At 43.7% G+C, this 24,124-nt stretch overlaps 1 protein-coding gene across 4 annotated transcripts in view; it reads left to right on the forward strand.

Moving 5' to 3' along the window:
* The window catches only part of Itgb6 (integrin subunit beta 6), a 121,357-nt gene that overhangs the window by 65,130 nt on the left and 32,103 nt on the right, over positions 1 to 24,124 (forward strand). For all 4 annotated transcript variants that reach the window (XM_051166118.1, XM_051166120.1, XM_051166119.1 and 1 more), the window contains 3 exons: positions 1,879 to 2,044; positions 3,455 to 3,616; positions 7,239 to 7,334. In XM_051166118.1, the coding sequence (XP_051022075.1) occupies positions 1,879 to 2,044; positions 3,455 to 3,616; positions 7,239 to 7,334 (424 nt within the window). The remainder of the gene's footprint in view (positions 1 to 1,878; positions 2,045 to 3,454; positions 3,617 to 7,238; positions 7,335 to 24,124) is intronic.

Below are 24,124 nucleotides of genomic sequence, written 5' to 3' on the forward strand. Positions count from 1 at the left end.
GATTGCATGTTCAAAACATGAATGGGCCACTCAGGGAGTTCAAACCCAGCCTTAGTTACTTAATAAAACCTTGTCTCTAGCAAAGTAACACACACACACACACACACACACACACACACACATACATGCACACACACATGTACACATACACATGCACACACATATGCATACACACATACACATGGTGATTTGGATACACTTTAGCAAGTAGGTAAATTTAAAAAATACAGAATATAAAAATAAGGATAATCGAGGTCTACCTCAGGTAGTGGATATGGTAACCAGAAGCCTGAGCTGGAAGTGATGGTGCACACCTGTAATCCCAACACTAGGGGAGGCACAGACAGGTGGATCTCAGTGAGTTCGAAGCCAGCCTGGCCGATAAAGAGCATCCAAGACAACCAAAGCTATACAGAGAAACCCCATCTTGAGAAAACCAAACAAAAACCAAAAACAAACCCCGGAAGCCTGACTCTGATAGATGCCCCTGTTCTGGGTGTGCTGACAGACCTACGGGTCGGAGCTGCTGAGCAGAGGCCCAGGAACTGTCCTAGGCAGTGTACCACACTCTTCCTGGGGCTCCTCCTTGCTCTCTCTCTCACCATCCTTCTACATGAGTGGTAGGCAAAGCTGAGCATGCATCTGGAAGGCTTGAGACACACAGAGGGCTAAGCTCACCCATAGGATTTCAACAGAAGATCTGAAGTAGTGTACTAGACGTTTCATTTCTACCAAGGATCCGGTAGCACTCGTGGTCCAAAGAATTAACTTGGGTCTGTATTATTGGCTCCATTTTTCAAGGTAGAGCCTAAAGCTAAAAAGGGTTTGAGTAACCTCCACAGAGTTCCAGGCACAGCTCACAACTAGCTTTCAAACACAAAAGCACCTGAATACTCACCTAACACTTCCCCCTTTACTGCATTTCTTTGATGCAGGTTTCACCCTACCATGACATTTCAAGTGCAGTTGTAGTTTCAGTCCGATCTGCCACGATGCATTCTGTCACTGTGGGGTTGGAAATACTGTTGCCTAGGTTTATGTCAACTTGTCATAGCTAGAGTCATTTTAAAAGAGAAAAATCTCAACTGGAAAAAAAAAATGCCTCGACCAGATTAGCCTGTAGGCAAGTCCTGTGGTGCGTTTTCTAGCTTTATAATTGATATGTGAGGGCCTAGCTCCCTGTGTAGAGTGCCACCCCTGGACTGTTGGTCCTAATAAGAAAGCAGGCTGAACAGGTCCTGAGAACCGAGCTGGTCATCAGCACTCCTCTGTGGCCTCTGCCTCAGGTTCCTGCCCTGAGTTCCTGCGTTGGCTTCCCTGGGTGATAGCCTACAAGGTTGCTTTTGGTCATTGTCTTTTACCACAGCAATCAAAACCCTAAGACAAGGACCAAGAGCTTTGCTGTGCTCTGCCCATGGCAGACGGGGTGGGAGAGGAAGAAAGAGATGTGGTCCCTCCCTCCATGGCTAGGGGATGACTCAGACTTGATAACAGGTCAAGATATCTGAATACAAAGCAACACAAAGCAGTTGCTGTCAGGTAAATGTGACTTATCAGGTAGATTTTGGCTGGTAGGCAATAGAAAGCAGTGATTACACACCCTGAATGAGGCTCTGGTACATGATCACCTGCAGCCCCCGCCCACCCCCCCAACCCCCCACCCCACCACCACCCCCACCACCCTCCACCGCACCCCCCCACCCCCCGCCAGGCTGAATCACTGGAGAAGATGGCAACCTTAACTGCAAGATTCACAGCCCAGTCACAGAGCGAGGCCCTTTAGAAAATCGACTGTTTAAGGAGATGTCCCTAAGCTATCAGATCTGCTAACTGCATTGGATCACCATTTAAGACTGTTTTTCTGCATTCCTTTTGTAGTAGTATCCCCTATTTCTGTTTACCTACGTTTGGATTCAAGCACATTTTGCCATTGACTGATGATGCCGAGAGATTCAATGAAATTGTGAGGAAACAGAAGATTTCTGCTAATATTGACACGCCTGAAGGTGGATTTGATGCAATTATGCAGGCTGCTGTGTGTAAGGTATGGTTGTGGGGGATAGACACAGGGCATCAGTGCCCCATCCTGTTAGCATAAATTTTATCCTCTATTAATAAGTATACTTTGGGAATGCTAATTGTCATTCCTTTGATCATCATATGTCTACATTTGATCCTTTCCTTAAACTTTAAAATGTCTATTAAACATTTAATTTAATCACATTGAAGTGGGAGATTGTCTCATATGTCTGATATTTTAATAATCAAATAAAAGTGTCCTAACATAACAAAATTTTAGTTCAAATATCAGATTATCTGTTTTTACATTAACTATAGTGGAAAAAATTAAAGGCAGAACATTCATAAACAAATTTAAAAGTTAGTATACAACATACATAATTCCCTAACTACTGGTTTTCACCTTTTCTCATGGTGAAAGCCTTGTACCTGCTAGGCAAGCGCTATAGTATATCTACCAGTGAGTTACATCCCCGCCCCTTGGCTTTTAGAGGCAGAGGTTCATTACATAGCGCAGGATATAAACCTATTGTTTTGAACTAATAACCTCAGGATTGGCAGTCACGCTGTCTCTGCAGTACTGTCACAACTCAGCTCCTCCTTGACAATGTGAGGAGGACTGAGAACAATCGTCCTGTCTAGACGTCAGTCCCTCCTGGGAAGCCCAAGGAGGTGGATGGGGCTGAAGCCCCAAGAAGGCAGAAAAAGAAACTAGGAGTTAAAAGAAGAAGGAAAGGAATACGGTAGGACAGGACAGCCAGGATGACTTTTTGCCCAAATGCTTCCTAGACTAATATTGGTTCCAGGAGGTCTCTGCTAAGACACAGATCACAGACAATCTCAGCTAGCAGGACCCTGGCGGCATTTCAATGAGTTAGGTTTATAATTTTTAGGTGACATCATCAGAAATACATGCCTAAATGTTTGGTGACATTTAAATGAAACAGACTTCCTTTATAACCAATTATCATTGCGTTTAGCTTGAAATTGGAATGGCTGTGACTTTCCTCACTACTTCCTCTCATTTTATTTGTTCTGGTGAAGTGAGAGCTGACCAGTTAAGATCAATAACTAGAAGTCAAGACAAACCCAACACTACTTGTGGAAGGTGTGTGTGTGTGTGTGTGTGTGTGTGTGTGGGTGTGTGTGTGTGTGTGTGTGAGAGAGAGAGAGAGAGAAAGAAAGAGAGATGAAAAAAAAAAAAAAAAAAAAAAAAAAAAGAAAAGAAAAGAAAAGAAAGAAACTCTGAAAGTTGTCCAGGAAAAGGCAAATGCTACAGGATTTCATGTCTTTCATAAGCTATAAGTCTATGTAGATAGAAAGACTAGAATGGAGTCTCCATGCATTGCTCAGAATCCACATGTGAGATGCTTCACAGTCCTCAATTCGGGCCTGCCCGTCTCCATGCAACCTGTGGCTTTTCTTCTCACTCCAGGAAAAGATTGGCTGGCGCAACGACTCGCTCCACCTCCTGGTTTTTGTCAGTGATGCCGATTCTCACTTTGGAATGGACAGCAAGTTGGCCGGCATTGTCATTCCCAACGATGGGCTCTGTCACTTGGACAACAGGAATGAATACTCCATGTCAACTGTCTTGGTACGTAACCTTCACTCTCTTCAGCTTCCCGAGCTACAAGTAAGCCCCATGTGGCAACAACTGCCCTGAAGCCATATGAAGTGACTCACACTGGGTGAACATGGTGCGTTGCTTTCTGAGTTAGGAGCTAGAAGTGGCTTTCTTTCACCTCACCTGCATTGCAGTTCCCTGCAGAGCCCAGGTGACCTCCACTAGGTAGGTAGTGGCCGTGTGTTAAGAACTTAAATCTGCTGTGGCACAGGTGAGCCCCAATCCTCATTAACTTATCAGAGATCCCAAGACCTACAAAAAGCAGCACTCTAGTCTCAACCATGGTCCAGGTCAGAACAGTACCACTAAGGGCTTTAAAAAGTATATCTATTTTTATTTATTTATATGAGTGCTCTATTTGCATATATACCTCCATGCCAGAGGAGGGCATCAGATCACATTCTAGATGGTTGTGAGCTACCATGTGGTTGCTGGGAATTGAACTCGGGACTTTTGGAAGAGCAGTCAGTGCTCATAACCACTGAGCCATCTCTCCTTTTTGAGCGTTGTTATCCCTCACTTGTGGCACAACCATGGTGCTTGAGGACGGTGCTTATTAAGACCTAGCTTTTATTCTGTGCTTGAAAAATGCTGGTAACATTAAAAAAAACAAAAAACAAAATAAAACAAACAAACAAACAAAAAAAACCAAAAGCAACAGCAGCAACAAAACTTGACTTGTCAAATGAGGTAAAAATTTCAGAGGTCATGGGGGGCGGTGGTAGCACATGCTTTTAATCCCAGCACTTGGGAGGCAGAGGCAGGCAGATCTCTTTGAGTTTGAGGCCAGCCTGGTCTACAGAGGTAGTCCCGGACAGCCAGGGTTACAGAGAGAAATCCTGTCTCAAGAAACAAAACAAACAAAACAAATCAGAGGTCTCTGTCCCACATGGAATCATCTGATCTTATATTGGACTCTGTGTCCAACTGATGTTTCTATTAATAGATCACACGGCTACTGACTGTGCTTGTAAATGTTGTCTCCTGTCCTCAAGAAACTAAATTGCCCTTTAAAACCCAGAGAGCCCTCTCTGACCTCCACTAGGTCCCAAAACAGTCACTTCTCATTTGACCTTTATTCACAGATGCCTTCGCACACATCTCTATATGGCCAGGGGTTGACTTCTGTCTCTCCTCAGAGCCTGGGCTGGTTTATAATCCTTGTTTCCTGACAGCTGGGTGGGTGCTGACAAATGTATGAGTGAAAGGTAGAAGCCTCAACCTGGGAAAGTCCTATTATGCACGTCTAACACAATGGGATGCATGGCTCAGGAAAGTTAAAGGACCTTTCAAACGATGATTTACAAAGTATGCATAGGAAGGAGGGGGAAACTTGGAATTCCAATGACAATTGGAAAAAAAATTTTAAAAAAACTGCTCTATCCAAACTCTACTAGTTCACAAATTTAGGTCATTCTTTGACCTAATTCTGGACTTCAACCTAGATTTCCTACTAATCTTTGAACATTTTCTTTTTAAAGAAAGATTTATTTATTATGTATATAATGTTCCTTCTGACTGTACACCTGCAGGCCAGAAGGGGGCACCATATCTCATAGATGGTTGTAAGCCACGATGCAGTTGCTGGGAATTGAACTCAGGACCTCTGGAAGAACAGTCAGTGTTCTTAATCTCTGAGCCATCTCTCCAGCCCAAACATTTTTTTTTTTTTTTTTTTTTTTTGAGACAAGAGTTTCTCTGCTCTGGAACTTGCTCTGTAGACCAGGCTGGACCTCCACCGCATGGCTGTCTTTGAACAGTTTCATTCCCCACACACACATGGTCTCTAATTGCAATTGTTTCATGTGAGAATCACAGTGATTATTGCCATCGTTTATCTTTTAGCCAGTGAGGTTCCAGGAAATGGGTCCCTTTGTCATTAATTTATCAAATGCCCAAATAATAGAGATCTTGGGAACAGAAAGACCGTTGAGGCAACAACACCTATTACCTAACATGTCCTTCTCATTTAGTAAACGTTTAGCTCAGTATTCTGAGTAAATTTCTGCACAAGCACAGAAGCCATGGGCCATTTCAGTGTCCCTGAGTCCTTCGGATTTTTCCATATGGTGAAAAGCCAAGCTATATTGCTGGGGCCACCGAACATGACCTGCTTCTGGCCTTGAATTTTCAATATAACTGTGAGTGCTAAAGTAACAGATCTCACTCAAATATAAAACAGTATCCTGTGTGGGCTGTGTGCTATGATCCTGGCTCCACACAACGCAGTAGACAGGTGTGCCCCCTCGGAGGGTAGAAGGATCCGGCACTGGAGGGCCCTAGGCTTTACAGTGAAGGATGCTTAAAGTTTGGGCAACTGAAAAATCAAATGGCACTGAGTGTGTCAGATGAAGGAGAAATTCCATTGTCTGGTAATATGGGGCCTGGAGAGATGGCTCAACAGTGAAAAGCACTGGCTGCTCTTCCAGAAGACATGGGTTCAATTCCCAGCACCTATATGGCAGTTCACAACTGTCTGTAATTCCAGGGGATCCAACACCCTCATACAGATATAAATAAAAATAAATAAATCATTTAAAACAAGACCCAAATGTGACTTGGGGGGGGGGGAGCATTTACAGCTTGAGTCACAGTTGGGAACTTTCCCTGAGTATTTAGAAAGAACACCTTTTGCTCAACTTGAACTTTGTACCTACTGATGGCCTCAGACAAAAATACTCTGGCAGTCCTGAGAATACAACAACGTACACATCAGAGAACAGAAGGCGTCTTCATCAGTCACATCCATAGTCCTAGTTTAATCTGCTACAGGTTTCTCCTTTCTCTACCCTTCCTCTTGGTACATTATCCACTTTTGGAATCATAGGGGAGGCAAATGTGTTTCATGTTCTCTAGTCTTGGCAAGCAAACCCACCTGTAAATTTGATAGTGAATAACTTCATTTATTTTTAAAATTATTCACATCACTTGGAAATGAATGATTCTATGCCAGAAAGACAAAATGCTTTCAATCATGCTGGGGGAAAAAAAAAAGAAAAAGAAAAGGAAGAAAGAAAAAAGAAAAAAAAAGATTGTATGATCCGATACCACCAATTTATGACATTGCAAAAGCAATAAAACCAACCCTGAGAAATGGGTGTAGTAGGCCTGTCTCAGATCAGACAGTCACAGGAATTATAGTGTGTTATTTATCAGCACTCCATCCCTTGCTCAACCTTCACGTCACCTCGTCCAATTCCAGTAAGAGGCACAAGAGCCATCTCAGACACATACATCACCGTCTACCCACTCCGCCCTCTAGTCTAACATTCCTATCAGCTGCTGAGTGGCACTTGGGGAAGATAAAATGACACAGTAGAAGTCCTGAAATAAATCCAAGGGGTCTGCTTAGAAGTCATATGTCATGGTATGGCTTACCACCAGTGTCCACTCTTAGGATTTACCTGAACTTAGAAGACTTGGGGCAATCCCTGGGCTGAGCCAGTAACACCGATAATGGGTGTTTCCTTAGAAGGACAGATAAAAATCCCTGTGAGTACTGAACTTTCTCAACTGTGAAAGGAGCATTTTTAAATGTTACCTTCTTTTGTTACAATTATATTGTAAAGCTCTGCATCAATTTTTTTTTTAGGAATATCCAACAATTGGACAACTCATTGATAAACTGGTACAAAACAATGTGCTGCTGATCTTCGCCGTCACCCAAGAACAAGTCCACTTGTATGAGGTAAGCAAGCAGGATCTGAGAGAGGCCATCAAGGAGATTATGCACCGTAAAACTCTACAGTTAACTCCGTGACTCAAAGAACATTCATTCGCTACTTAAATTTTAGATAACAAGCATAGAGGGCCAGTGGAAACTGGGGGCACACACAGTAACAATAAGAAAGTTGGAAATGTAAAGGGTAGATAAAAAGGAGAGTACAGATGAATGTGGATGGGGGGGGGGGGGGGTGTCACTCACTGGCATTAAAACCAGCATTTCGTCTGACCAGGCAACAGGGAACAAGCACACTATTAGGAGTGTGAGGGCACTGACTAAATATTTGCAAGCAAGGAAAAAGCCAAATAGAGACTCAACCCAAGCTTTTGAGAGGTAGAAAGTTAAAAGAAAAACAGTTATTAATTTGGGCCAAAAAAAATAGTTTCCCCCTAATACAGTTGTGTTTATAGTTCAGGTGTTCAGAAAGGAGGCACCGATGTGGAAAAGGGAGCCTTTCATTAGCTGAATTGATGCTTGCAAAACACTATATAACCTGTAAAGCACCTATGCAAATTTAGGATTTCTGTGGTCTCTTTATCACCCAAGAAAAACAAGATGTCAAAGTTCTGTGAACTGAGATAACAGCAAGTGGCCTCTTCAAAATAGGAAGTTTCATTAAGAAAAAAAAAAAAAAAAAAAAGCCGGGGACTTCAGAAAATGCAGACATTAGATGGTGCTTTATATGCAAAAATATCAAATACTTCTAAATTCGGACTCTGATTTCCCATTCCTTTTGAAAGGACCTCTTAACATGTGTGGTGGCTTTGGAGGGCAAGCTCCAATTATTTGTGAGGAGGTTTTGATTAAATGTACTCACTAGTGCGAATGGCACAGCCCAAGAACTTGCATCAGGTTCTATGGAAAGGCTCCAGGAGGAGATGTGATCTTGCATTTTTAATGAGAGGAGGCCATTGTACTCCCAGGCGAGAGCACCTTGTGCTGCACACTAAGGAAGTCTCTTGCAAGCAAGCTCCAGCCTGAAGGCTTTAGTTTCTCGATTCACTTGATCTGGGCATTTTTTTTTTTTTTAGGGGTCCTTAGTATGTGATACTGGTTTCCACTAGTTTTAAGTAGTAGAGTTGCAGTAAAGATGGATTTTTAAATACCCTCAGTACAATAGTGAGCCTATCCTGCCTTTGATCCCAAAGGCTAAAGTGAGAGGGCCCAGCGGGTCACACCACCTCCTCCCCAACAGGGCTGTGGCTTAGAAACTGGAGTGGGAGCTGCACAGAACTTGCCTGCAGAAGGGAGTCTGGGGACCACGATTGATGATCATGAACAAGTACTCCCATAATTCATGTCGGCAATAGTCTTTAAGACTCACGACATGTAGACGCCGCCCCCAAGCCACCATTAAGAAGACAGGGGAGGATGAAAAATGACCATGTGGCGAAACAGAATCTGTTGCATTGAAGTTACTTGCACATGGTCCCCTGTTGCAAACGAAATGATCATTTCCAAGGAAAACACCAGATTATAGCCTGCCTCTAATGTAGCAGCAGGACATTTATTTTGTCTGCCTACTAATCTCATTATGAGGAGAATTTATGTTCTGTCATGATCTGTGGCCTCTGCCATCCAGGCGCCACTAAATTCGAAGGGACATTTTCAGGGAGCCACCACTCAGCAGCCCAGGTCAACAGTCCTCTCTATGACTGGTGCTCCGCTGGTCTGCTTGCTTCTGGGGGCTCATCATGCCATCTGTGTTAGGGGCGCCAGGAGGCAGCTTGGTCTAAAGATAATGACAGCCACATGTATGTCACTAAAGGCTTCACATAGCACTGGAGTCCTGATCTATTGTTTCATATGGTCTATGAAAACAGAAAATAGACCAATAATGGCCTGCGTTGCTTTTCAATTTAAAACTCTTAGAACACGCCTTATGTGTGCTGGAGACCCTAGGCAACACGATGTGTGGGGTAGCTGTGAAAATAAAGACCTTAAGAACCAAAGAGTCACTGGCAAATCAAGGCAGCGATAGGATAAGTTAAGTAGCCAAGCGGTGAGATCTAATGGAGATTCCAGAGGGCAGATTATTTGCTTGAGTTATACCGTAAGGACAGTTCTGTGCCTGCCGGGGATAGGTAAGCTTCAATGGCGGCTCTGTCTTGCAGCATGTTGAGATTTATGTTGCCCACTCATGGGATCCAGGAAAAATGGCTGTTGTTTCAGTGAGCTGGGTAGGGTGCTCGGGGCGGGCCAGGTGTTGGGGGCTGCTGCACACTGCTGTAAGGAGCCAAACAAACAATGGAAGGGATTCAGTAAGCAGTTTTCTTCCCGCTCAGTATGACTGCAGTGCGCACCCCAGACTCCAGCAAACAGACAATTAGGAGCAAACTTATTATTATGAATAGTTTCTTGTTTGGCCAATTACAGGGTTGAAAAGATAATGATAATTGGCTGAACACTAGGTAGTAGATTACATCCAAGTACTAAATACTGTTTAAAATCTAAGTTTGATTACCCAAGCTTTAAAAAAAAATGTTTATATCCTCAGTCTGTCATTTTGAAATGTTCACTCTTTATTAACATTAAGATAGTATCAGGCTCTTAAAGTACAACTGTCTAATTTAAGGTGCCTTTCCTTCCTAGTGAGTTAAAAACAATTAGATCAATATTTTCACTATTCGGTCAAACCATGTTATTAATAATTGCCTCATGGTATTTACAAGGTTTTACAATATCTATGTATTTTCAAAATGTCTACGCCTGGCTGGAAGGGTGCAATGTGTGGAAAGCCAAACACAAGGACAATTACAGGAGCTAGTGTGTGTGGTGTGATGCTGAGACAGCTGGTCCATCTGCAGCAGGCATCTCCAGTTCAACCCCTGGCTACAGCCTCCCTCACTGATGTCCTGTGGTTACTAGGACAGAGTGACATGTCCAAAGCATGAGCACAGAGGTGGGGACAGGTTCTTACATCTTTGGAGGACCCGTTCCCTTCGAGACAAAAAGCTCTCGGTGACTAGATCTTTGAAGAGAATGGTGCCTTTCACGTCTTCCCGTTTAGGCAAAGTCTCAATGAAGCTCTTCAGTGAATATAAAAACACAATAAAATCATCTCTCTCTTTCTTTTTTTTTTTTTTTCAAAATTGGGCCAGCTATTTTAAGGGGGAGAACTTGGGGCTTGACATAACAGAAACTCGTCAAGGTTGGGGAATCCTGGGCACATAGAGCAGTAAGTATGGGCCCCTGACCATAGCTAGAATGCTCTGTAACCTAAGCTGCGCCCCTTAACCTTCCATCCTGGACCCAGATGGCATGAGAGAGGGAAACAGATCGATGCCATCTGTCTCAGGACAGACCTGCTGGAGAAGGTCCACAGCCTCCCGCTCCCCCCCGGGCCGTCGCAGGGAAACCCCCTAGCAGCTCTCCCCTGGCATACATTTGATCAAAAAGTAAGTCTGAGGAGCAGCCATAACACGCCTCAAGCCTTGTGTTCTTGCACGACCCATGACAGTCACATCCTGTCCATGAGTTTCCATGTTTCAGGAATCAATAGCCCCGGTTTTCTTTCTCCCTTTCTTCCTTTGACTATTCTTTGAGCTAGTCACTGTGGCGAGGGAGGATAGGAGGTAAGGCAAGGTTGAGGGAGAGAAAATAAAAATTGGACCCCCTTGCTGTTCGTTAATTGGCTCGGTTATTCTGTTTTCAAATGTTCTTGTCAGAAAAGATCAAAACAATTTCAGTTCAGTGGAAAGGCCTTGATCTCTCTGGCCTTAGTATTTATAAAATAAAAACGGAAAGTCTGGTAGCCTCCGTATTTAACAGCCAATGGCCAACGCTGCAGCCAGCCGTGAACTCTGACGATCTCCACGCAGATGGCAAGGTTCGCTAGCTGTACTGTGGCTGATTTTATAACCCACTCTAAGAATTTACTCCTCCCTCCTCTCAATCTAATGCTATAATTGGATATCTCAAACTTGGGATTTTTAATGCAATAAAATCATCTGGGATAAAAGGCAATTTTGCGATTATGTAACATAGCCATGGAGTTAATAAATTGCTCTCGATTCAAGTGGAATGGGGAAGATTTTGATTTCTCCTTAATTGATGGTATCTGGGAACAAAGCCTAAGGAGAGTCAGCTGCCTACGCTTTCCTCATTAACAGAAACATCCCTCAGAGAGGGAGGATTTGGAAACAAACCTCATGACCTCGGATTGCTGGGCATCTATGGAATCAGGCTAACTAGTAAGTGCCAACTATGGCCGACCATCAATTGACACTGTTTGCTAACACAGGACTCTTCTTCCCAAGAATCTGAAAGCTTGGACTCCAAAACATTAACATATGAGAAAAAGAAAGAGCCAGGTTTAAATGGCGCCTTCAAGAGATTCCCCTGCTAGGTCCTCCCATATACAAACAGGAGATCTTGTCACAATACAGTCTAAATGTTTGAGCATTAGCATAAGACCTAGGATGGCTCCTGTATCCCTGGGCAATGATGCTGCAGACTGCACAGTCACATTCATTCATTCATTCATTCATTTATTCACTATCTCTTGAGCACCTCCTAGGAGCACCTCATGACCACAAGGCTAAGGTACGGTGTCTGCCTCAGGGAGCCTCACACATCATTAACAGACTTTTAAGTCAATAATTAACCTGAAAATATAAGATGAGAGCATTGTAGACACAGACCCAGAGGGAGGGAGGCACTCTGTGACAGGATTTTGCTAATGAGTTTGTACTTTTTCTGTCAATCAGTGTTTGATTATTTTTTTTTCCTATTCATCATCTTTGTTAGAAGAGGTAGCAGACTAGTTGACAATCATAAAATCTGGTTTTGATGCCAACAGTAGCACAATACAATACCTCACCCTTTCTCTTGACGGGGGGTGAAAACTGAGACCTAGTGATGACTTACAGCAATGACCATCATAAGTGGCCACCGGGAGACTAAGACTTTTACACTCACATTATCAGTTCTTGTCCACGTATCACTACAGACTCCGGATGAGCAAATCAAGTTGTACGTGGCAGAATGTACACCCAGCTAACCAGAGTCTATAGCCTCAACCACTGGAAAAAGTCGCAGTTGAGCCCTGACCCCAGGCGGCGGAGGTGGTGGTAGAGCCCTCCAACTCCTAAACGCTGGACCACCCGCCAAACATCCCTTTCACCATCAGCTTTCAACATCCCTGTAAAGGCACATAGCCTGAGGGTGGAGCAGAGCTGCCCAACAGAGGGACTCTTCAAACGGCAGTCCTTTAACACCAGGCAGTTTTTGGCCTAGATATCCTTTAGTGTTGCTGTTAATTTAAGTGAATGAAGCAAGTTACAGATGCTTATACTTGAAATGAGTGTCTCTGATCCTTCCCTGTGATGGAAAGAGGCCACATAGCCAGGAGGCATGATGTCATTGGGCTGCCATGTAAACGTGTCTCCCCACCCAGGCTACTTATTATCTCTGACTCCAATGAAAGAGATAAGATGAGGACCGGGGGTCTGCAAAGGCTATAGATTTGTTAAGTTTACATAATTTAAGCATACAGACAAGCAGATTATACATTGAACAGTGGCACACCCACTGCTAAATTTCCTCCGATCTAATATCGCCACCATATTGGATCATTTTAAAGAAGGAAAACATCTTGTGTGTGGTTGCCCACCAACTAGCATCCTGTCTGCGTTCTTGCCCTCCTTTCTGTGAGGTGACCAGGATGCTAAACTTAGTGTTCATCTTTTGTACACTTGTTTTTATGATATTAAAATATAGGCACATCCATAGCTGATTCTGTATTAATGACATGCTGGCACATTTAAATGCTACCACTTTCCTTTTACTTGATTGAAAAATCTCAACTCGGCTGGGCATGGTGGTGCACACCTTTAATCCCAGCACTCTGGGAGGCAGAGGCAGGCGGATCTCTGTGAGTTCGAGGCCAGGCTGGTCTACAAATCAAGTCCAGGACAGCCAAGGCTCCACAAGGAAACCCTGTCTTGAAAAACCAGAAGGAAGGAAGGAAGGAAAGAAAGAAAGAAAGAAAGAAAGAAAGAAAGGAAAAACTGAACTCAATGACCTACAAGATTTAACAGCCAATGACTGATCCTGGGAGAAGAGGATTTTTTTTTTTTTTTTTTTTTTTGGTTTTTCCAGACAGGGTTTCTCTGTATAGCCTTGGCTGTCCTAGACTCGCTTTGTAGACCAGGCCTGCCTCAAACTCACAGAGATCCACCTGCCTCTGCCTCCTGAGTGCTGGGATTAAAGGAGTGTGCCACCACGCCCAGCAGAAAAGAGGAATTTTAATGAATTGGGGGGGGGTACTATTTTTGTTATATTGTCATATTGTGATAAAATGCATGCATGATATAAACATTAGTGTTTCAATTAATTTTTCAGTGCATAGTTTTGTGGCATTAAGCATACTGACCTTGCCGTGTTCAGTGGGCTGTGTCTGAGGCTGGTCCAGGGAGATGCCTGTAGTGTCAGGAGACTCCATCTGCAGTTCTCTGTAACTGAGTGCTCTGAGTCACATGCAGTGCGCTGCACTGTGGATGCTGTAGCTGGGCCCATCCCTACACTTTTATTCCCCATCATGCATCCACACATTTTATTTTTAATTTCATGTGCATTGGTACTTTGCCTGCATGTATGACTGTGTGAGGATGTCAGAGCCTCTGGAACTGGAGCCACAGACAGTTGTGAGGGGCCATGTGGGTGCTGGGAATTGAACCTGGGTCTTCTGGAAGAACTGCCAGTGCTCTTAACCACTAGGCTATCTCTCCATGCCCCGCAGACACACATCTTTAAGTTAGGCCTCCAGGTTACAAGGAAATGTCGTCTTCCAAGTTACCTTTGTAGTTTGTACAAGTTACTATTGTATTAGATACTCTCTTACAGGTAATGCAGATTGGAAGTATGAAAAACAAAATAAAGCTACTCTTTTTCTAGCTACAAAATTAATGCAACATTTGCACAAAATGGAGGGAGGCAGAGAAATGCTGAAAAGCAGGAGGAAAAAATAAAAATCACTCATAAAGCAACCCCTCAGACAGAGCTAACCACTGTTGACATTTTAGAATAAGTCTTCCTTCCTTTTTCTTTGCATGCATTTGCATATTTTAACATAATTGCTATCATACTATACATATTAAGTATGTTCACATTTTTAAATGAGTTTATATGTTTATAGTCTTAGAAAGGCATAAGAATTAAATTGTGTGTAGTTATACATCAATCACTTTTATTAACAAGAATAACATTAGATAGAAATCAAGGTTATCCTACAATATTCTGAGTGTATGGCTTTCATATTTATAGGATTTCTGCTGTAAAAATAAAAGCAACTTGCACCACAACTGGTGGCACAGATCTGTATTCCCAGTTGAGTCAGAGGCTGCAGGAGAGGGATATAAGTTCAAGGCCAGTCTCAACAACTTTTAAGAGCTTGCCTCAAAATAAGAAATAAAGAGGGCTTGGCTGTAGCCCGGTGGTAGGGTGGTGCTAGTGTCAACAAAGCCCCTGAGTTCAGTGCTCAGTATAACCAAAAGTGAAAATTAGCTAATTAAAGAGTTTTGTTCCTTCTCATCTCATCAGCCCCAAACTGTGCGGTCATTTCCCCTCCAGACTTACTTTTTCCCATATTCACATGCTATGTGTTCTGTTTTTGCTTTTGTATGGCCACATTTTAACTTTCATAAACCCAGCTCACTCCTTGTGCTTTCTCTGGGTGTCCCCATGATTGTAATGGCTACTGGGTGTGTCACTGGGCAGTGTCTAACTGTAATCACACATTTTCTACTGAGCCCTGCCTTTTAAACACTGGATAGCTCATCAACCCAAGAGGGAAAGTGAAAACTGATGGCCCACTAGACATAAAGTTTGGGAGAAATATATATTTTAATTTCATGCCCAGTTGTCAAAGAGAACCTAAAATAGACTAATACTAATTTTAAGAGCTGAATATTTTATTGCCTCTGCAATACAGAATTTTCAAAAAGTAAACAAAAAATTTTTTTAAAAAACTGTTGAATTTGTGTAGTTTGGACATACTTTATTCATTATTTCACAGGCTGGAACACTTATTTCATAGTATTGATAGATTTTTTTTTTTTTTGTCCATAAAATACAGAATATCTAGTTACAATTGAGTTTCAAATAAACAACAAATAAGTTTTAGTGAAAGTGTGTCCCATGCAATACTGATGATACTCTTAGATTAGAGAACGTTCTTTGTTCTGGTGAAACTCAAGTATAACTCGTGTATTAGTTACTTTTGTACCACTGTGAGGACAGGTCCTGAGAAAACAGGTTACAGAAAGTGTCTGGCTGACAGTGCCAAAGGTTTCAGCCCACCACTGTGGGAAAGCATGGATCCCACATGTGGGAGCAAGTAAAAAGGACGTTCACATCACCAAAGAGCAGGAAGCAAGAGGAGGCCAAAACCAAAGGCTGGCTACAAGATTTGGAGGCCTCTCCCTAGCGCCTTCCTTCAGCCATCCAGCCCCTCTGCTCATCCTGCCGCAGCCCCTGCCAGCTCCAACAGGCTCCACATCCCCTGCCAAATAGCACCGGCAACTATGGAACATGAGCCTGTGGACATCTAAGCTTCACACAATAACACTTCAGCACGCTTTGATTTCTCAGGAGCCTAACAGTAATGGCTGGATGGCCACTTAAGCCTTGTGAGTCACAAGATACAAGTCTACCATACTATATGAAGATTAACGGATTTCTGTTATTACAAAAATGGGTTACTGGTCAATAGTTGACCACAAGTCTTAGCTTACTTATTCATTCATTCATTTTTTTTTTAAATTTTTTTTTAATGTGTTTTATACTTAGCAAGCCCTGGGGGACTAGAGAATAGAAGGCAGGTTCTGTCCTCATGGGCTCTATTGAAGGAAAGCAGACAAGTAATAAACAATGAATAAGGAACAGAGACTGACTTTTAAATGTGCTGCTGAAGAAATGGGAGGTAAACGTGTGTAGCGATGGAGGATAATTAAAGGGAAAGACTGAGATTTTCCTTGGAGAGGCTCTACAGGGTGGACTCCACCCAAGTGGTGCTGAGACAACCAGAAAGTTGAGAGGACATTAAGAGGAGGCACGTGCAAAGGCCCTGCGGGCAGTAAACAACTCATACTCAGAAATTACGAGAAACGGAATAAAAACGTTCAAAAGTCAGTCAGCTTGGAGTAAGCTAAAGTAGAAGGCGGTAGAGAGGATGAGAGACAGTGAAAGGCAGTCCATGGAGTTCAGGCACCTAAAAATACCACCTTTGTGGCAAAGCAGAGATGCCGCACGCGTATGAAAGGCTGAATACGCCATATGGCTTACAGGTCTAAGTCTTAAAGACATAATGTCTTTATTTTCCAAATCACAGACTGTTCTTTGCCCATGGTTCGAAATCATTGGTGCTTTTAGACACACCTTGATGGCTTAAAAAAAAAAAAAAAAAGAATCGATGCCCAGGCCACAACCTGGCCTGATTAAATTGACACCTTTGGACTCAGACACTGGGGTTGGCATCTTTATATTTCCTCTGTATATCCAACCATTCTGCACCTTATGAACAGGCGGGTTCTGATTCAGTGGTCTACGCCTCCACATGTGTGACCAGCTTCACAACACCTGAAGTGCGGGGGCTCACGGCTCTATAGCAGTGCTTGCACACACCCCACTTGCTGTCTTCTTGTCCCCTGGATAACCTTCCTTCCAATCATCCTTCCTTCCAATCATCCAATCATTTATTGCCTGCCCATTGGTCTGCAGAACACACAGGCTGTTTCTGCAACCCGTCTCCCCTTCCCATTTTGAAAGGGCTTTTTAAAGCTTAGAGACCCAAGATGTGCATTCTGTAGCCAAGATATGTCCTCCGTCTCTGAAAGCAGGCTAATCTCATTAAGAGGAGCCGTGAAGTGTCCTCGGCAACAAATACTCTACCCAGCCCCTTTGTTCTCAGAGTCTCCGTTCAGATGCCTCTGAGCATCTGTTTGTCTCCTAACAGTATGCACCGTGGTCCATTCGTTTTTGTTTGTTTGTTTGTTTGTTTGTTTTCCTTGTTATGGCCACGGCTCCAGAGCACTCATTCAGCTGTGTGATACGGCTTCTGGCTGAAAAAATAATTACATTCCGGGTAGACTTGGAAGAAAGACAGGTAGTGCTCAAAAGTTCCGAGGCTGACTAACCAGTCATTGCTGGCACCGACTTCAAGATCAAGCACCCGATCTAATTAGCACACTCCCATCCTGCCTGCCTGGCTGCCTGGGGAATGCTGACCGTGGAAAGCCTGAAGGCAATGCAGATATCATGCAACCCAGAGACAGCCAGCCAGGCCACCCCTTTTTGCCAGAAACAATTATGCGTTCTTCTTGGAATCTTGGGTGTCCTAGTAACAGAGTGGAGCCTAAGGGTAAACTTTTGCATAATACCGGGAGCCCTGCATTTCCGAATAATGAACATGAGAACCTCACAAGAATGAAAGCCACCCCCCCACCCCAGAAGAAGAAAGCCTTCGGGTGGAATTCAGTTTCATTTATGTCAGCAGGCTCAGGCCCCAGCTCTGGAAGGATCATGCTTTTCCACAGAAGCAAGGCTTTACCACCAAAGAGCTGGGGGTTTTTGACCAGGTAAATAACAGAGCACTGGTCTCCTGGGAAACACCCCATCCTTTCATTCCTTCCGACATTTCTTTTGAAAGGCAGCGTTTGCGTTTGACAGTCATCACAGCCAAGGGCCTTTCTTCCTCTGGTCCTTTCTTCTTGCACTGGCTGGGAAAGTGTTTTAAAATCTGAGTCACTAAGCATACATATAAGGCACTGCGATCTTAGCCTCCTAAGGAGACACTCACGTTCATCTGCCACTGGCATTTGTACCCATTCCTCCCACGGGCAGCCTAATAGAAGCCGGCGAGCATTGGCCTAGAGCCACAGTCTGCTTCTACCACTTTAGACCTCAGCGCCTGGGCAAGGTACCACCTGCCCTGATTCAACTAAGGATGTAAGGCTAAAAAGAACCACAGCTGTCTGTTAGGAATCATGGCCCCCAGAAAAGTAGGTTAGAGGTTTAACTCCTGTTACCAGAGACGTGATGTTATTTGGAAGTAGGCTCATTGGGGACACAATTAATCACCATATATCACACATAGGCTCTGGTTGCTCTTGGAGTTTCTGGTGCTGGAGTTGTAGACAGACATGAGCAGCTATGTGGGTGCTGGGAACTGAACCTAGGTCATTTGGAAGAATAGCTAGTGCTCTTAACTGCTGAGCCATCTCTCCTGCCCAAACACATGAACTCTTAAATCTAACAGGAACAGTGTCCTTTTATGGAGACAGTGTCAGAAAGTTGAGGCAAAAGCACCGTGGGACAAGGGAGTTAGAGAGTGTTAGCTTGACAGGGAGCATGTTTTCAGGTGCTTCTTTGCTGTCTACTTGTCTTCTTTGGTTGAGGCATCTGAATGGGTCTTTAATTCCTTCTAAAATAAGATTTTTTTTTTTTTTTTTTGAGACAGGGTTTCTCTGTGTAACAGCTCTGGCTATCTTGGAACTCACTCTGTAGACCAGGCTGGCCTTGAACTCATAGAGATCTGCCTGTCTCTGCCTCCCAAGTGCTGGGATTAAAGGCATGCGCCACCACTGCCCGGCATAAGATTGTTTTCATGTTGAGTTTTAAGAGTTTCTTAAACTCATAAATAACAAACCTTTATGTGATTTATCTTCTGTAAGTGATCTCTCTCTCTCTCTCTCTCTCTCTCTCTCTGTGTGTGTGTGTGTGTGTGTGTGTGTGTGTGTGTGTGTGTGTGTCTTGTCTTCACAGTCTCTAAAATTGTCTTTCACACATCAAGATTGTTTTTATTTACACCGAACTCATCAATCCCCTTGTGGATCAAATTTTTAGTATTGTAGCAGAATGTCGTCACCCAAAGTCAAGGGCGCGGAAATTTTCTCCTATGACGTCTTTTATGAGATACAGTTTTGCCTCTTTCAGGTGGATTAGTAATCCATTTGGAGTTAAGCTTTATAATAAAGATGTAATGGATATACATGTCTAGATTCTTTTGCGCATGTGGATGCACAACTGTTCCAGGACCGTTTGCTGAGAAGACTATTTTTGCTTCATTGTGATGTTCTTACTCTTTGTAAAAGATCCATTGATTTTATTTATGTCAGTTGACTTCTGGGCTTTCTGTTCTGTTTCATTGATCTATTTGTCGATACTATACTTTTTGAGTACCGCAGCTTCTCAGGAAGTCTTGAAGACAGTTAGCTTCCTCTCTCTATTTTAGTTGGCTACTCGGGGCCTTCTGCTGCTTCCTGTAGGCTTTGACATCAGTTTATAACATGTTTGTACTTCGATGGGAATAATGTTAGATCTATAGATGGGACTCTCCCTTTGAAGTCTTATTTATCACTCCTTTTATGGGCAGTGATTTTTGTGTCCTCCTTAATACATTTTTTTTTTTAACTCGAAGCCCATGAAGTTTAAGAGAGACTGCTCTATCGGCTCCTGTATCTGAATACTCGGTCCCCAGTTGATGGTGCTATTTAAGGGACTCAGGAAGTATGGCCTGGCTAGAGGAAGTGTGCCACTGGAGGGCGTGAGCTTAGAGAGCCTAGAGCTTCACCCAGTCCTCAGTTTGTTCTCGCTCTCTCCTGCTTCAGCATGTAAGGTCCCTGCCTGCTGCCGTGCCTGTCGTGGGGATGAGGGACTCTTAGCTCTCTGGAGCTTTAAGACCAAATGAATCCTTCCTTCTATGAGCTGCCTTGGTCATGATGTTGCATCACAGCTACAGAAAAAGTAACTAATGCAAATGGTCCAGGCTCTATAGTGACAAGACCCGAAATTGTCATTATACTTTCAAAGGGTGTAGTAATGATTGACAGGCACTACAAGAGAGGGCCCCAGGGGCAGGTTATTATGGTAGCTATATGTGCTTGTTTTTAATACCCACTGACCTGTATACTTAATGTGTACATGCTATGTGTGTGTGTGTGGGGGGGGGGTGTTTCTGTGTGTGTGTGTGTGTGTGTGTGTGTGTGTGTGTGTGTGTTATAGAGAAAAACACACGGGTCGGAAAGAATGCTGCTATGAAAAAGTGAGTAAAGATAGATAAAGAGGCAAGAAAAAAAAAATCTTTGTAAGATTAGATGAGATATTTGTGAGCAGATTAGATACGAGCCAACATTCTGGTAAATGCATTTCAGTAAACTGTATTTAATAAGTACATTGTAAAGATGGGAGACACTGAAGGGCGTTGCCAATATAGCCCTGAATAAGTGGTGCTGATAGGAAATAGTGCTGAGCCTAAGATGCAGTCATGGTCTCAGGGGTGTATTGGTGAGACCGCATAGAAAGGTACAAGGAAGCACAGAGCCCAAGGGGAAGCAAGCAGTAGCTCTTCTGAGCCTCGAGCTTTCAAGGTGCCTATGAACGCTTCCAGCTGACGGGTGGACAGTTGACATCTGAGTTCCTTTATCAAACAAGGGACTTAGGCAGTGTAGTCACTAGAAAACGATGGCCGATGAACTCTGAGGTCGTGAGGGGCCTTCGAGACTATAGCTGTGTTACAAGAGGAGGATGTAGAAAGATCCAGGCTTGAGTCACCGCCACTCAGCGCAAAAGGCAAATCAGGATGAGCTGAAAGAAGACAGTACTAAACTTCCGTGGAGAAGTCAGCGGGGCCCCTGAGAGCTCCCCAACAGGAAGTGCACCAGGGCATCCTGGCGGGAGCTGTCTTTCTCAAAAGGCAGCACATCAGAGACCTCCCAGAGCAAAGGAATGCTTACCAAGGTCCTCAGACGGAGTCTGTCAGAGGAGACAGCCACTCACTGTCAGCCACCAGGTGACACGAGGGTAATCATAAATTCCTCTGCGCTTAGCCAAACGAGTGTGCATACTTAAAAACTGGTCTGACAGCCAGGCACTGAGTGCCACTCAGTGTTGAGATGCTCTCTGAAAAAAGAGGAGGTCAGAGTGTGACTTCGGGCACTGTGTCCCCTGAAGGCTGCCAGCTGAATGGCCCCTTTCCACTTGCAAATATATGCTGTTAAATAAACAAGCCACCATTTTTTTTTTTTTTTTAGATGGGAGCAGAGTACACAAATAAATAAGAAAACTCAGGTGATCCAAAAGAGCAAGCAGACAGGAACTCCTGGGAGGTAGAGCAGGCAGAGCCAGGAGAATCTGTAATTAGGATAATCCACAGAGGGATAAAAGCGGGTGCACGGCCACACGTGAGGCTTTGCATTTGAGTCAGCTCATGTGCCATCATGTTCACGGCCTTTCCTGTTGCTAGCCTCACTGTCTGAAGCACAGTACTGCAATTCGCTGGCATGGACCCTCTTCTCACTTGAAGCACGTCTAATCACAACAATTTATAACATCACGTTAAGATTTTAATGAAGGAAAGGCATTTGATACCTCCTTACAGTAACCGTAATACTATAAAGATTTAAAGTATAATTTTTCACACTGTTAGGCCATTAAGCCAAATTGTCATGTTTTTCAGTTAATTATTTGAAATGGTTTAGGGGGGAATCAGCATCCAAAAATTAATTAATAGTTTTCCTCTATACAATTGTCAGTGTCATCACTGGCTACTGCTACTGGGCTGCCAGCTCTTTTGTACCCTGGCTCTAGTGGCAATCAGCAAGTGTGATTAACATTAAGCACTTGTCCTAATAGCCAAATGCCAAATGTCATACCACATGCGGGATGGTAATCACGCATTAGGAAGCGGATGGGATCAGCGCCATTAGCCAAGAATTAGCCCCAAACGCAGAACCACTTGAACTGGTGTCTGCAAAAATACAACATCTCATCCTTGGGGATACAAAAATGTCCTTCAAGAGTGGCAGTTCCATGCCCAGCTGAGAACCTTGAAATTCCTTTTCAAAGGGATCCAAACCTTTCTCTGTCAAGAACAAAGGTTTCCACAGCCTTCTTCTGCAGGATCAGGCGAATTTACACACATTCCGGCTCCGCTGGGGCGGAACTCAAGTCCCTATTTAGGTATTTGCTGTTAGTCACAGACTCATGCTTCATGACCCTTTATGATATGTGTAAGAGGTACGTCCATGAAACAGGGCCTTCCTCGGGTTTTCACAAGCTCTCCCTTACTCTGGGAAATGCAAGGGGCCTTGTCCAACACACGGCTGCTCTCAGGCCCCCTTGGTACTAAGATGCAGTGTCAAAGTGGCAGCCGCTGACACATCTGAGAGTTCAGATTTCAGCAACTTTGAATGTGAACATGGGAGCAAGTGGAATGTTACAAAACCCACGTTCAAAACTGAAGCCCATTGTTTCCATACTAGAGGTGGAGGGAGCTAGGGTTTCCCCAGGTGCATACCTCTAACAGGCCCCTGGGGCCGCCAGGTGCCTTTGCATTCTGCCATTGGGTTGGCTTCAGGGCTTCTGTTTGCCTCTCTCTCCTTGGCCTGACTTCTTATAGCCACTATTGCAATCAATGATGGCTGTTCTAAATGAGTTCTGTGCATTTCCTAAACCACTCCAATCATCTTTGGAATTATATAGTGTCTCAGTTAGGTACCAAAAGCAACTTGGGAGGAAAGGGTTTATTTGGCGGATGAAGTCCATCACTGAAGGAAGTCAGGCCAGGGACCTGGAGGCAGGAGCTGATGCAGAGACCATAGAAGGGTGCTGCTTCCTGGCTTACTTCACATGGCTTCCTCAGCCTTTATCACAGAACCCAGGACCACAATCCCAGGCACAGCATCACCTGTAATGGGCTGGGCCTTCCCTCATCAATCACTGATTAAGAAAATACCCTTCAGGCTTGCCTTCAGCCTGACCTTACAACTGAGGTTCCCCCTACTTGGATAAAGCTTCTATCAAGTTGATATAGAACTAGCCAGCGCAGATTAAATGTAAAAATTTTCTTGGACCTATAGAGATGCCCTAAATGTATAGCTTGATGCTTGTTAACCCTTTTCTATGCAGAATTTTAACTTCACCATCTGACTTTATGACCACAGGAATGTACAAAACCACAGCTGACAGAGTATTGTCATCGTCTAGCATAGCATAGCTAATAGATACTAAGTCCAATTTTAAATATTAAGCCAGTAAACGAGTGTCTGGATGAAACTAAGGACTCAATGAGGAGAAGGTGGAGAATATTTTAAAGTAAATACAAGGATTATAAGCAACACGGTTATGATGCCTCGGATGACAGTGATTTTGTGTCTTTCTTTCCCTTTATTCTTTCCTTTGTTCCCTACTTTTACATTTTTTCTTAATCTTTGGTTTATTTTGTTTAATATTGTCTTGCTTATATGTCCCAAGCTGGCCTGAAACTTTCTGTGTTTGGGGCTTTAGCAGGTCCCTCATTCACTCACCACCATGCCAGGATCTAAGCTCATTTTCTTAAAAATAAATAGCACCAACATATTTCCTGGGAGTCTCTGTTTAAGAAAGCAGGGATTCGTAGCATGTGCTGCAGAAAGCCTCCCACTTGGGGTCGCAGAGATGGCGTGGTCAGTAAAGGGCTTGTTCTGCGAGTTGGAGAGCCTGGATTCAGAGCCCCAGAACCAGCACACAATAAACAAACAAACCAGGGCCGTGAGCAGCAGTAGGCACCTGTAATCGCAGCACTGGGGAGGCAAAACCAGAAGCGGCCCTGGAGCTTGCTCGCTGGCCAGCATAGCCAAATTGGTGAGATTCAGTTCCAGTGACAGACCCTGTCTAGAAAATTAGGTGAAAAGGACTGGGGAGAGAGCTCACAACGACAATCAGGAGTCCCAGAATCCAAGCTGGGTGAACATAGCAGCTTGCTTTTAATCCTAGCA

Source organism: Acomys russatus, chromosome 24, assembly GCF_903995435.1.
Source record: "Acomys russatus chromosome 24, mAcoRus1.1, whole genome shotgun sequence".
Lineage (NCBI taxonomy): Eukaryota > Metazoa > Chordata > Mammalia > Rodentia > Muridae > Acomys > Acomys russatus.